Here is a 14511-nt window from a genome sequence, read left to right on the forward strand (position 1 = left end):
CACACCGGCCAGGCTAGACCTCTTTTAAGGGAAAAGAAATGTTTCTAGCATTGAAGAATGGACTAAACACCTGGGACTTGTGGATCCCAGTTTGAGAAAATCTTACTTAAGAAACTAGTCCTAGTCACAGTCCTTCATAAATGATTCATTTAAAAAAGGTTTGTCTCTATGGTTAGTAATTTTTGTATTATCATCAAAATAATGGACATGACAAAAATCTCCTAGAACATGCAGACGGCAAAGAATATTAATTTCAGAAATGCTTTTTAAACATTTTTTAAAGCATCTGAACTCTTATTTCAAATGTGCTATGGAACTCTAATGCATAAAGTAGTGGAGCCGTCTTTATTAAAGTGGAGACGAGAGGCTGGAAGCCCCTCTTATTTTAAAAATCCGCTGATGCAATGGAAAGAACAGTAGCCTAGAAGCCAGAAGATCTGAGTCCTAATGCACAGTGCCAGCACCTAGTAGGCTCTCCTCACATCATGTTGCCATTTCAGACAGGTAGTTCGGGAAGGCCTCTGAGAAGAGACCTGAATGAGGTAAAGGACTGCCTGTCAGACGATCAGGAGAGGAGCATTCCAAGCTGAGGAGCATGGGAGCAGTGTGGCATGTTCAAGAACTTTCAGAAGGCCAGTGTGGTCAGAAAATAAGGAAGAGTCAAGGGGTGATGGACAAGAGAGAACAGGGCACAGATCACGTTCAGCCTATGGGCCATGCAAGGGACTCGGCTTTACTAAGTGAAAAGAAGCAGGAAAGTGTTTTGAATGGGCAAAGGACATGACCTAATTAAAAATTTAAAAAAGTCACTCTGGCTGGTTTGGGGAGAACAGTCTGTAGAAGCACAGGGTAGGTAGAAGCATGGAGACTAGTAAGGAGGCTGTTGCAATAGTCCAAGTGAGAAATGATGGTGGCTTAGAGGAGGTGCTAGCTGTGGAGACAGTGAAAAGTAGATATATCTTGAAGGTAGAATCAACAGGACTTGCTGTGGTTGTGAGCAAAAAGGAGACAAGGATGGCTCTAAGGACTGGGACCTGAGGAATGAAAGGATGGGGCTGCCATTAAGTTGTAGAATTCTAAAGGAGGGACAGGTAGTGGGGATGGGGATCCAGTTCACCTCTTGAGTATGCTTATTAGACATCAAGAGGGGCTGCTGCTGAGTTGAGGCTGGCGTTCCTCTTTCCCACTACTGATACTAACATTGCCACCTGCCGTCCTCTGCAGGACAAGAAGCTCATCAAGGCCTTTTTTGAGGTGCTGGCTCACCCCCAGAACTACTTCAAGTATACAGAGAAGCATAAGGAGATGCTGCCAAAATCCTTTATCAAGCTGCTCCGCTCCAAAGTCTCCAGCTTCCTGAGGCCCTACAAATAGTGCCCTATGCCCAAGACCCAGGTTTTGAAAACCCAGACTCCTTAGCCCTCACAGCCGGCAGCCTCCACCCTCAGAGGAGGAACTCTCACCGCTCTCTCTTCAGAGAAAAAATATATCACTATATAGACCAAGAACTCTCCCTTTCTGTCTCTCTAGCTTCCTTTCCTTGTCTCTCTGTCTTTCTCTTTTCCTCTCTCCTGTTTTTCCTTTTACTACATGCTCCCTGAAAAAGCCATTCAGTGCTGGCTCTATTCCCCCTGAGGGGTGAAGGAACAGTACCCTCCCTTCCCCAGCCACAATGCCCATTTTACCAGCTCACATCCCTAACCCCATCAGCCTGGAAGAGTGCTAGAGGCCCAGAAAGAAGTCGGTCTACTGGGGAGTGGGGAGGGAGAAGAGGGCTTCTGCCATTATAAGGTTGTGCCTTACTAGTCAGGAGCCAAAATGTCCCCTGGCTGTCCCCCCCGCACCCCCCCAGGTGATTCTAACAGCCCAGGGTTCTGCCAAAGAAGCCTTTGACTTACAGACTTAGTGCTAGCACTGGTCCTCTGGGACACGCGGTTTGAGCCCTGGACCACCCAACACAGCCGCTTCTGTGTCTAGACAGCTCCTTCACTTCTTCCCGTCTGCCTGGGGTCCAATCCATGAGACCTTACAAAAGGCCCACACCACTGGGCTAGTGGACACCGGCTGAATGAGGAAGAACAGCAGGCATTGCCATGTTGAAAGCACTGCTGTCACTCCTCAAGAGAAAGACTATAGCTCTGCCAGACAGAAACCAGGTTCTATAGCATCGCCAAGAAAAAGGAAAAAAAAAAGGAAAGAAATTGCATCAACTAAAGGACTAGACTACAGAACTGGAAACCAGCCTCAAACACTAATCCCTTTTCTTACTTGTCTTCCCTGGCCCAGCCATCCCCTCACCCCGGCCCGAGTGCTCCCTGGGGGAGCCCAACTCCCCATGCTAAGTGTTGTCCTTAAAGAAACATGGCTGCTAAGCGAAAGCCAGCCTGGGCCTTACCCCAGCTTTGTCTTTCCCTTGTAGCCCCAGATGGCTTGTGGGCTCCACCAAAGAAGACCCCACTCTACAGCCAGCCCAGAGCCACCTACCTCTGGCCCCAGGCTGTGGGCAGCAAGAGGAATGTGTGTGCACTTGGCAAGCCTTCTGCCCACCCTGTCCACATCTAATAAGTGCAATCATTTTGAGTCTATGTTGTCTAGAGGGAAGGGTTTTTGTTTTCTGGTTTTGTTTTTTGTTTTTCTTTCTCCTCTATTAGAAAAACCTTATTTATAGCTTCCCCAAAGAGAAGAGTATATGTTTGGAGTGAAGAACAAGGTTTTGAATCTCATGAACTTTGAGTGCTGGAGCATCTGATCTGTCTCTACTCCTCAACCGGTGGCCATCCAGACCTCCTGAGCCCTCGGCATGGGTAAGCCAGAGCTGCAGCTCAGAGGCACCTGATGTGTAAGACAGTAATTCTAGGGACTTTATGGAGCAGGAAGGAAAGGGATCTGTATTTACTAAACCAATCCTGCTATCCCTATGCCTCTCCTTGGATTCCATATGGACCTTATGACTGTAGAAGCCGATGGAATTGGTCAGTGATTCTCCACCCCAAGAGAGAAACCTCCCATCTTTTCCCTGCCTTCCTTCTGTTTTCCCCTGATGTTCACATGGAAGACCAGGACAAACCCCCTGGGGATGGGCTGACTCAGGGCCCTGAGGCCAGAGACAAGGCTGAGGAAGCCAAGAACAGGACAGTTATCCAGGCGTGAAGTTGTTCGCCTGAGCTTGGCCATCCCCTCTCGGAATTGACTTCAAGTCTAGCTTCCTCAAGGACTGCTTTTCAGGAGGAAGCAGCAGCAAGTCCATGCCCAAGCCCAGATCCTGCACACTCCACACTCAGCCCACTGCTGCCTGTAAAATTATTTCCACTTGCTCCTAGTTTCCCCAAAGCTGTAGTCCTGTTCAATCAAAGACTACCAGTTGACTCGTAGTGTTTATTTCTAAGTGACTGTCCCAGGCTACTGCTCCCCCAGGAGACTCAACACTAAATAAAGGAGCCGGACCCCCCTGGCTAGCCAAAACTGCCTTAGGGAGTATGTAGCCAATGCCACAGCTAGATCCCCTCACATCCATTAGTCAACACCGAGGCTCTTAGGGGTGGCGTGTCTCGCTGACTTTGTCTCTCTGGATCAAAGAGGGTGTCACTATAAAGATCCAAAATGGTTGCCTCCAAGCAGGGAAATGGCCGTTTAATGGAAGTATCCATTCGTCCCAGGAGATGCCATGAAAGCTGCTTTAATCAACTTTGACCATCTTGATTCTACACCAGAAGCTAGGCTAGCTTTCTGATTCCTCTCTTCCTACCATTTCCATCTCTCTTAGAAAGCCAGCCGGGAGTGCTTCCCAATTTTTGCCTTCAGGGTCTGGCTTCTTGTGCTCTTCCTTTCCTGTCACCCCATACATATACAAACATACTTCCTCCAATCATTTATTCCGTGGTTTCTGAGATCTGCAAATGATTTCTACAGTATGGAAAGTATAGGCCACTAGGCTTCTTAATTGACATCAAGGCAGATCTTGGTGAGCAGGTGAAGACCTGCTAGTGTCCACCAAGTTTAATTTAGGTTGTCCAAATTGGGGGGTTAAGAACACAAGCAAAGCTGCTTGCTTAACCTATGGAGGAAGCCAGCCCTGGGGCATCAAACTAGGGATTAAGTGGACTGAATGAGGAGTCAACACTCAGGGACTCTCTTAGGCCTTTATAGGCCAGACAGAAAAGGGGGGCTTTACCAGTGTGGGGAAATGTAAAGGTGGTGTAAGTGGGAATCCTTCACGAATCAGCCCAGAGGCCACTGTGCAGGATGGGTTTTTACAGGCCCACAGTACTGTAAAGCCTCATTTATCCTAGTATAAAACCAGTCCTGATCTGAGTCTGGGAATGGGAAGCCATTTCTGCTGGGGCTGTGTGCACCAAGTGATGCATATCAGAAAAGCATTAAAGCCTCAGCAACATGTAATCCCTTCTATTTCTTGGCCTCCCTCTTTCTGTATTAGGCCAGGCCCATTCCCTAAACCTGAGGGAACTCTCAGAGTAAGAAGAAAACTGAGCAGAGTCTGGACTTGAGCTGCCACCTGTCCTAGGCCTACAAATGCCCAGAGCTGTGACTGCTCTGACTTTCCCAGGATTGGTTTAGTTTGAGGTGGTGGAGTCTCAGATTTGTTGCTTACAGTTCAGTAATACAGTCCTGATTTTTTGCCCTAATGAAACTTTTATATTTGAGAATGTTCTCCATATGCATGTTTGAGGTGATTCTGGAATGGATTAGGAGGTCATATCTCAAAATGTCAGAAAATGTTATAGGACATTCAAACTTTTGTATTTGCTGCTTCACCTCAATATAAGAGGCTCAAACTACGAAGGGAGACAAAGGATAACTGACCATAAGCAGGAAATAGTGTTAACCTGCTTGGCTTCTTTCTTAAACACAGTAAGAAAAAAATAGAAGCAAACAACACAAGGATATCTTTAAATTCAACCTGTCTCAATGGTAGCACACCCTCTCCTTGGGCCATTGTTTGGACTAGGAACCCTTTAAGAAAATGTTAGAGGGAATAGAATCCCCAGGTCTGTTATCAGCTTATTTAGACAACTGACTGTAGCAGTATGGACAAACTGAAAAATTTACTCTTTTGTGTGACTGAAGTTTCAGAATAATCATTATCATGTGGGAGGCTTTTTTTTTTTTTTTTGTGCAGAAGAAATCTCAGAATATGTATTTATATCTGCCTTCCACTGCTACCGATATAGTAAGCGTCTCCTACACAATCAACAATAAACAGTAATTGATGCAGTTCATAGAATATTTTGCACTTGGGGAAAAAATGTATCTGAACTTGTAAAAATAAATGTTTGGATTTTGTATTGACTTTTTTATTATTATTAAAATACTAAATGAAACTCCTCAGTCTGGCATCTTTTCCTCTATATAGTTTATCCTAGAGCTGGAAAAAGCTTTGAGGAGACAAAGTGTCTTCTGGCTTCTGCATAGACTTACCTTATTCCTAATGGTTTTAGAATATGAAAAGGCTTGTCTCTTTTGTCTATTTTTAAAAGCAGTACTAAGAATTATCCCCTGCACCCTGGCCGGTTTTGCTCAGTGGTTAGAACATTGGCCAGCAGAACAAAGGGTCTTAGGTTCAATTCCCAGTCAACATACCTCAGTTGTAGGCTTAATCCTTGGCCCTGGTCAAGGTGGGTGCAGGAGGCAACCAACTGATGTGTCTCTCTCACATCGATGTTTCTCTCTCTCTCCCTCCTCCCTCCCTTCCACTCTCTCTAAAAGTCAGTGGAAAACATCCGAAGTAAGAATTTTAAAAAAAATACCCACAAGGGGGATCTAGGGAGTACGGGGAATTTAGGATATTGTTCCTCATCACAGTACAGTTCCCCAAATCTGGCCAGGTCACAAGTGGCTCAGACACCTCCCTAGTTAAGATGTCCCACCTCTAACAAAGTACAAGCACTGAGACACCCAAGGTGGTTCTTATCCAGTATATTCTTAGCCATTAAATAGAATTCTGAAATACAGATCACTCAGGCACTACCACCATTACTACAGAGCACAGGAGCGCAGTCTCCAACCTCTTATAAATGAACAGCCCCAAATTATAGGCTCAGATGATAGGTAAATCTTAATTGTGGCAATTTTAGAATTCCCTGACATGAAATTTTACTGGACTTAATACTTACATGATATAGCCATTTAATAGGAACAAGGAAAAAAATCCAACTGATCAAAAAAAATGGTGCTTTGGCCTACTAGAATCCTGAACTTCCCCCTTCAGCATCTATAAAGACAGGTGCACTCATTTCACAATTACTGAGCTCCCATTACATGACAGGCATTGTGCATCAGGCTCTCATAGCTTGATAACAACAGCCACGCTCAAGATCCACACTCCTTGTGTAAGATTGTGATTACAACTGACCTTTCCACAAGATTTCCCAAGAGAGAGAATCCATTGGTGGCTATGAGTATAAATTAATTTCTGGCCTTTTATTTTATAATTCACCTTTGACTTAGTGTGACAAAACATGAATACTTTTGTGTGGACTGACAAAATCACACTTCTACAAAGCTGAGGACCATATCCAGGACCATTCTGACTATGACAAGTTGGGGTCATCCTCTGACTTCCCTCTTGACCTCCTCATATCACAAAAACACCAAGTCTTCCTCCTTCCTAGGACACTTGCAATGATGTCCCAGAATAATGTCTAGTCCAGTCAGTGGAATATGGGTCTGCCTAAATCAAGTAGTATTTAAAATGGGGTACATGAAGGACCTTCCCAGGCAACAAAATCAATCTGAGGAGAGGTTTAAGGGGACACATTTCTAGATCTTCAACATTTACAAAAAATCTTCCCTAAAACGTATCTCTTTGAGAGCCAACCATCAGATTCATGCACACTTCCATTCCACCTCCTCTTTCAGCACAGTCCTTGTCCTGTTTTACAAAAGAAAGGCATATCCCTCACCTACACTGAATCTTAATGCATGGCAGGGTGTAAAAACGTAGGGAGTAGGGCGGAGGGATTGTTTTTTCTTTTCGTACCAAAATATTCCCGCCTGGCCAGGTGTGGCTCAGTGGTTGAGCATCGATCTAGGATCCAGGTGATCAGGGTTCAACTCCCAGTCAGGGCACATGCCCAGGTTGCAGGTTTGATCTCCAGTTAGGGGCGTGCAGGAGGCAACCGATCAATGACTCTCTCTCATCATTGATGTTTCTCTCTCTCTTCCCCCCTCTCCCTTCTTCTCTCTGAAATCAATAAAGATATATTTAAAAAAAAAAAAAAACCAACCACAAAATATTCCCATTATACTCAGTCCTCATGTATTTCAACTGATATAATGTTTATTCTTTTCTACCTCCTACTTGTAAAAAATGAAGTGATTTGTTAGCTGCTCAATCCATTATTTTTTATTAAATACATGAGAAAAAGTTTGATCATGAAGTCTAACAAAATTATTGGAATATACAACTTATTATTTTTTAATCCTCACTCAAGGATATTTTTTCTGTTGCTTTTCAGAGTGGAAAGGGGGGAGAGAGGCACATCAGTGTGAGAGAGACACATTGATTGGTTGCCCGCTGAACGTGCCCCCACTTGAGCTTGCAATTGAGGTATGTGCCCTTGACCACAACCGAACCTGAGACCCTTCAGTCCTTGGGCCAGCGCTCTAACCACTAAGCCAAACCTGCTAGGGCACATCTATATAATTTTGCCATGATTTTTAATCTATTTTATAAGCTACAGTTAATCATTTATTTTCCAGTTATTTTTATCATATTCTTTAAAATGAATATTAACATAGTTATTTAAATTGAAGAATAAAGTCAAAACTTTTTCCTAATGGAAAGTAATTCTGACTTGACTGATGACCATTTAGGCTAATGGTTTGAAATGAAGACTGGTTTTGGTAATTCCACAAGTGGCAGTATTTTCCACACTGAAGTAAATCTGCACGTCAATATTTTAACAAAAATATCCTCAACAGTCCCGCCTCAGGAAATGTTGAGCCAAAACAAAGATGGGGAAGCGGGAATGCCTAAAATTGAAGGGGAGGGCTTTCTGGTTAAGCTCAGCAGACAGGGCGGGGGAGGGACAGGATGCCAGTGCCCCCACTGGCATGTTTAGCCACCATGCGCCCCAAACCAAGTACTTCGTAAATGTTTCTAGTTCATCGGAATACTTCCCTTCCAATTTTTTTTTTTTTTTAAGTTAAATTGTTTTCAGGGGGAGGGGGAATACAAATAAACGAGTTAAAGTCTAAAAGGATAGAGAGGGAAAAGTTCCTCACCTCATACCTCCAGGCACCCAATTCTCTCCCAAGAGGCAACCTTCCCCAGTTCCTTATCTAACTCCTCTCCTTATATACTTACTTTTAATTTTTTACCGAAAGCTCACTCCCTTTGCATTTCTCCTAGGATTTCTGAGGATACCCCAACTAGCCGACAGGGGGCCGGGGCTGGTTCTGAGGATGGGGTGGGGCTGAGGGACCGAGGGGGCGAGCGCCCCGGAGGACCGCCGGGCGCCCTCCCTGGAGGCCAGTCCCTCCCGGCGCCTCAGGGTCGGCCTTTTCTGCGCGGCGCCAATAACACCCGCCACTGCTTCCTTCAGGGGGCGGCTCGAGGGCCGTAGGCTGTGCCCACGGACCGCGCACGGGAAGCGCCTCGGGGCGGTGAGGCGCACGCCGAAGCCTGGGGCTCCGAGCCCGAGGGAGGGCCTGTGCCCCCGAGCGGGCAGGGGGACCCCGGAAACCGCTGCCCTCAGCCCGCCGCGAGCCGCAGCGCACCTTCCAGCCCGCGGGCCGCCCACGCTCCTCCTCGGGCCTCGGGCTCCTCCCCACTCCCGCCTCCAGTCTCAGGTGGACAGTGTTTTTCCGCGGGACAGGTGGCGGCTTCTCAGCGCTATAGCGACGACCCGACCGGCAGGCCGGCCCGGGCGCTGACCGGGGCGTCGTGACGTCATCACGCCCTCCCCAGGCGCTCGGCCTCGCGGGCCGTGCGTCAGCCCGGCCGGGGGCGGGGCTGCGAGGGGCATCGTTCAGGCGCGGCAGCCCGGGCTCCAGGGCCCCGGGAACCAGGATAAGTACGACGGCCGCGGCGACTGGGGTTCGAGGTGGAGCGTGCCCTGTATTTTGCATACGGCTTCCGGGGCCGGTAGCGGCGCGCCGAGAGGAGGGGAAAGTGCGGCGGCCCTGGAACCTGGATATCGCGCGAGGCAAGCTGCGCGCGGGCGGGCGGGCTATGGCGCAGGCGGGTTGCGGGGCCGGCGCTGGTGGCGGGGCCCGGTGCATGGCGGTCTGTCGGCGGAGTCGCCCTCGGGGGCTGTCAGGTTGGTGGCTGTGGGAAGAGTGGGTCCACCGTGCCCAGGTGGGAGGACGGGCGGGCGCAGGGCCCGGGGAAGGTCCCGAGCCCGTCGTGCCCACCTTCCTGCGGCCCTAGCCCGGCGGCCGGGCGGCTGGCTGGACGGCGGCTGACCCTTCCCCCACCCCGGGTCCGGGCCCCGGCCTTCCCCTCCGTTCCGCCCCGCGGCTCCTCCCCCACCACTCCCACCCCGTGACTGCGCCCGCCTCCACCTCCTTGGCCCCACACCCCACCAACTGACCCTGAGACCTCCCCAGGTAACCCTCAATTCTTAGTCACGGCTCTGACAACCTAGGAACTTCCCCGGCACTGCGCAGGACCCGCCAACTCGGTGACTCCCTCAGTTCTAACAGTGACTCCCGACCTCAGATCCCCGCCCCCCTCCCTGATGATCGCACACCTTTTCAGTGACCCCACTGGTCCAGTAACCCCTCCACTTCTACCGTGTTCCCCCACAAACTTGGTGAGTTTTAAGCCCTACTCCAATAATTTCCCACCCGGTCATCTACAAATTCTCAATATGTGATCATCCCTTCTTTCCCCCGTTACCTCATGATCCTCATCCCATGTTCCCCCTTCATCCTAAAGTCACCCCCACTGACATCCCTCCGCACTCCAGCCCTCCAGTGTCAATCAGCACATGACAGAAATGCTCTGGCACCATGCTGGTGCCCAGGAAGATAAGGAGACGAATGTGAAGTAGTAATAGTTGGAGGCATCAAAGAATTCTGGATGGAGTGTGGGCCCAGATTCAAGTTCCTAGCTATGTCAGGCTTGTGCTTTGGGAACCTGGGAGAAGCCCCTTCCTCACTCTGGACCTCAGTTTCTCATCTGTACTGTGATAAGGTTGGTCTAAAGGATCTCCATTTACTTCCAGCTGTGAGATTCTGCAGTTCTCAGTCAAGATAATCCTCTTTTGCAATTATTTCGATCCCCTTCCCTAGGAGGTTACTCTTGTAACCTCACCCCAGGGTCCACTTTCTTCATAATCCTTATTCTCTTGCTCCCATGACCCCCTACACTCGAAATAGTCCAAACCTATTTCCCTTGAGCTGGATTGCAGCGTGCGTCAGCTCCCAGCATTGCTGTGATAAGAGACCTGGGTTCTGGTGTGACGGTAGCCCTTCAGCTATGGCACGTCAGGCATACCCTTTAGCCCCTCTGAACCCTCAGTCTCTACTTTTGCTAAGTGAGTATAATAGTAGTGCCTGAGATAATGCATGCAAAGCACTTGACACCATACCTGGTCCTCTGTTTACCTTGCAACAACCCCAAGAGGTGGTGGATATATATCCATCACCACTTCCCACTTTTCTTTGTTTTGGGTTGAATTTAAGTAAATGAAGAACCTGAAACTCAGATAAGTAGCAGAGCTGGGATTTGAACCCAGTCTTCAAAACCCGTTTTCTCCATTACCTCTCTTGTCCTCAAACCTACCTAGTTTTCTAGGTCACCATCAGCCCCTTGTTTCTTATTTTCTAATAATTCCTAAACTGAATGTCAACTCATTCCACAAATCTCAGGGTTTCTGTTCCCCTTTGCCCCATGGCTTAGTGACTTCATTGTTCATGACTTTTGACCCCACATGCCCTGAGACCCCTGTACCTCAATACCGCTCTTCATTGACTGTCCAGATGTCACCTCACCTTAAGAGCCCCTGGAGCCCCTGGGCCTCACTCCATTACCTCACTCACCCTAAGGTATTTCCCACCTCATTGGCACTTTACCCCAAATCCTCTCATCCTGTTAAGTTCCTTACAGGCAGGAATTCAGTCTTTCCTCATATGATCTCTTTCTACTTTCAGTCTCTTCTCAGTGTTCTAGCTGCCTTCTACCAACCTCAGCCACATCCTTTACCCAAAACCATCTAATCAGCTCTTCATCTAGAGTGACCTCCTTCACCCAGTTTATAACCTCTATGCCCTCCCATCCTGAGACCCTCCTTTTTACACTCTGTCCAGTGAGCTGTGTGTTCCTGCCCCTCAGATTCCCAGATCTCATGGCATTCTCATTTTTATCAGTGATGTCCTCTTCAAACCAGAATCATCTTTTACCCTTTCCCTCTCCGTGTCTGTCGTTTCTCAGTGCCTTCTTCCTGCCTTCCCTTATTTTTCTCCCAGCCATCCTCACCTCACCAGTGTCAATAACATTGGTTTAATGCAAAGCTCTCTCCCATCCCAACTCTTTCCTTTTTTCCCATTGTCCTATGCATTTAACTCAGGACCACATGAATGACCCTACTGCTCAGCTCTCCTTCCTTCATGCACAGCACTGTCCAAACCATTGGCCTCTTTGACTTGTTCAAAGAACTACACTCTTCTCCGGAAAGTTCTGATAATCACGAAGATCACAGCCCTTTAGGTAGCAAGAAAGAGAGACCTTGGAAATTCTTCTGAATCAATCTAGCCTTGTCTCCTTGACCCACTCCCATGATCCTATCCTGTTTATGAAACTTCTTGCTGTATAGGCCCTAAGGGTAGAATGCTTTGAGTGTCAGCCTCTGCCGGCATTGAATTAGCTCCATTGTTTTCCAAGCCCTGGGAAGATTTTTCTGTCCCCTCCCACTGGAGGACTAGATGGGTAGTAGCAAAATGTGACATTAAAGATCCACATCCAGAGTCTATTCTGTGGGTCACCAAATTCCCAGGCCTCTTATAATGTACTTATTGACCCTACAGTAATAAATACAGCAGAGGGCTAAGCTGGAGTTAAGGAAGGGGTAAACCCTGGGGTCTACAAATTCTGTGGGTTTTATTTTTTAAAAGGAGGTTTTGCCTTAGGCTTATTTAATTTTTCTTAGGGCCGGGTACATATTCTGCTTTGTGTATATGTATACTCTTTTCACGCACTCTCCCACCCCCAATGTGATTTCTTTGGGAACAGAGACTGGGTTTTCTTTACCTTCTGTCATCTTAATCCTGTCCCTCATATTTTCAGGTAGTCAGTAAATACTGGATTGAATTAACACATTCAGAAATTTTACATCAGTACAAACAAGCGAAAACAACTTACATCTACATTCATTTTTTAGCCACAACAGTCCTCTCCCCAAGTCCTTCCAAAGGTGACAGTGGGCAAGTCTGGAGTTTAGCAGTCTGGAATTTAGACATCTTTTTTTTTTAGTGGTTACTCTGGTGGGGGAATGGTGTAAGTGCTTGTTTTTACTGTATTCTGCTAAGATTAGCGATTGACATAGTTGCTAAAATTCCATGGTTACAAGGCCTGGGTCTGACATATATAGACCAGTTCTCAAAAACAAACAAACAAACAAACAAACAAACAAACAGCTAGATGAAGTATTTAGTGGGAGTTGCAGACAGAATAAAGGAAACCAAATTAGCAAGATGTTGGTAATTGTTGAAATTGGGTAATGGGTTCATTATATTATTCTTTCTATTGTTGTATATGTTTGAAATCCATAATAAAATTGTAAAATAAAAATGGACCACTAGATGAACAAGTGAGAGTTTAACACAGTTCCTTGGAAAACACCTCAGAGTAAATGAGCTGCTGTTGCTGAGTCAATAGCATTATCTCCGTTAGTAATATATTTAGTCCTGGCCTATCTTTGACCTCTTCTGTTTGTGAGATACCAGGATGCTAGATACAAAATTAGCACCCTGCAGAATTTTGTACCTGGTGGCCTGGGAATTGTAACACCCTGGCAACAAGCACCTGTGGCTCTGGTCCTTCCCTGCTCCCCAGCCCAGGTGTAGTTTCTGGTGGTAAAGGAATTGACTGTACCTGAGAAGAAGCTGAGGCAGTGGGGACATGAGGGAGGGATCAGAACTCAACTAGGCTCTTCTTCTGGCCTAACGTCTTTAGATTACTGGAAGATCCTAAAGGTAACGATGTTCATTCATTCACTGATCCATTCCAAAAATGTCTGGTGAATATCTGCTAGAGGCCAGGTACTTTTCTAGTACCTGGGGGTAGAGCAATGAATAAAAAAAGTTCCAGGACTTAAGGAGCTCACCTTTTGGGGAAGTTGAGGAAGGCTCCCTCAATTTGTTTACAGTAAACAAGTAAGGAAAGTATATATCGAGAAAATTAAGCAGAGAAGGGAAATAGAGAATACCAGGGGTCGGGGTATTATATTTTAAGTACGGTGGTCAAAGAAGGTCTCACTAAAAAGGTCACATTTGAGCAAAGGTCTGAATGAAGTTAAGGCGTCAGCCGAGCACATATGTGGAGGAAATGTATTCCAGCCAGCAGGAACAGCAAGTACAAAGGTCCTTAGGCAGGAGTGTGCCTCGTATATTTGAGAAACACAAGGACGCCAACCAGTATGGCTGCAGTAGGGTAAGAGAGGAAACAGCAGAAGCAGGAATGAAGTGGATTAGTGGCAGATCACATTGGGCATCACAGGCACTGTATTGTGAATTGTGAATGAGATGAGAACCATTGGAGGGTTCTAGGCAGATAAGTGACATGAACTGACATAAAGGATCATAATTGCTGCTATGTTGAAAATTGTAGGGGCTGAGAGTGGGACAAGGAAAACTAGTTAGAAGTCTACTGCAATAGTCCAGGCAGAAGAAGTTGGTGGCTTGGACCCAAAATAAAGCAATAAAGAGTGAGAAGTGGTTGGATTCTGGATATATATTTTGAAAGAGGAGCCAACAGGATTTGCTGATGGATTAGATGCAGCATGTGAAAGAAATAGAGAAGTTGAGGAAGGCTCCCTCATTTTTGGCCTGAGCAACTAAAGGATGGAGTTCCCATTTAGTAAAATTGGGGAGCCTAGAGGAGGAGCAGGTTGTGAGAGGGGGGATAAGGAATTCACTTTTGAATATGTCAGGTTTAAGATTTTTTTGCATATGGGGATATTGACTAAGCTGGATTTACTCATGTTAGACATGAATAAATTTTTGCTCTCCTGGGAACTAAAAGAACATTGTTACTGGGTAAGAGACGGGAGTACGGTGGGGAAAGCACTGGTGTTTCCAGTGTGTGGCCCAGCTTTGCCACCTGGAGCTCTGTGGTCCTTTGGGACTGCTCTGCAGCTCTGGACTCTGTATCTTTATCTGCAAAATGACTACTTTAGACTAGACAAGAGCTGTCATCTCAGCCCCTCCCATTGCAAGAGTTGATGAATTAGTGCTTAGAGTAAAAACGATACTATATCTGTATACTTGAGAAATTATTTTGGAAACTGCTGAGCTCTACACCAGGTGGCGGCATTGGTAGTAAGATTC

General features: G+C 46.7%; 2 protein-coding genes across 7 annotated transcripts in view; both read left to right on the forward strand.

Annotated features, from left to right (window-relative positions):
* The window catches only part of SCUBE3 (signal peptide, CUB domain and EGF like domain containing 3), a 36691-nt gene extending 31352 nt beyond the window's left edge, over positions 1 to 5339 (forward strand). For all 5 annotated transcript variants that reach the window (XM_087817347.1, XM_087817351.1, XM_087817349.1 and 2 more), the window contains one exon: positions 1225 to 5339. In XM_087817347.1, the coding sequence (XP_087673473.1) occupies positions 1225 to 1374 (150 nt within the window). In that variant the 3' untranslated portion in view covers positions 1375 to 5339. The remainder of the gene's footprint in view (positions 1 to 1224) is intronic.
* Positions 5340 to 9018: 3679 nt separating this feature from the next.
* ZNF76 (zinc finger protein 76) overlaps positions 9019 to 14511 on the forward strand; it is a 32513-nt gene continuing 27020 nt past the window's right edge. The window contains exon 1 of one of the 2 annotated variants that reach the window (XM_087817352.1): positions 9019 to 9167. The gene's annotated coding sequence lies outside the window, so the exon portion shown is untranslated. Of the gene's footprint in view, positions 9168 to 9228; positions 9282 to 14511 lie in introns of those variants that run through there. The other variant, XM_016223751.2, reaches the window with a different exon arrangement.

Source organism: Miniopterus natalensis, chromosome 5, assembly GCF_054644295.1.
Source record: "Miniopterus natalensis isolate mMinNat1 chromosome 5, mMinNat1.hap1, whole genome shotgun sequence".
Classification (NCBI taxonomy): Eukaryota; Metazoa; Chordata; class Mammalia; order Chiroptera; family Miniopteridae; genus Miniopterus; species Miniopterus natalensis.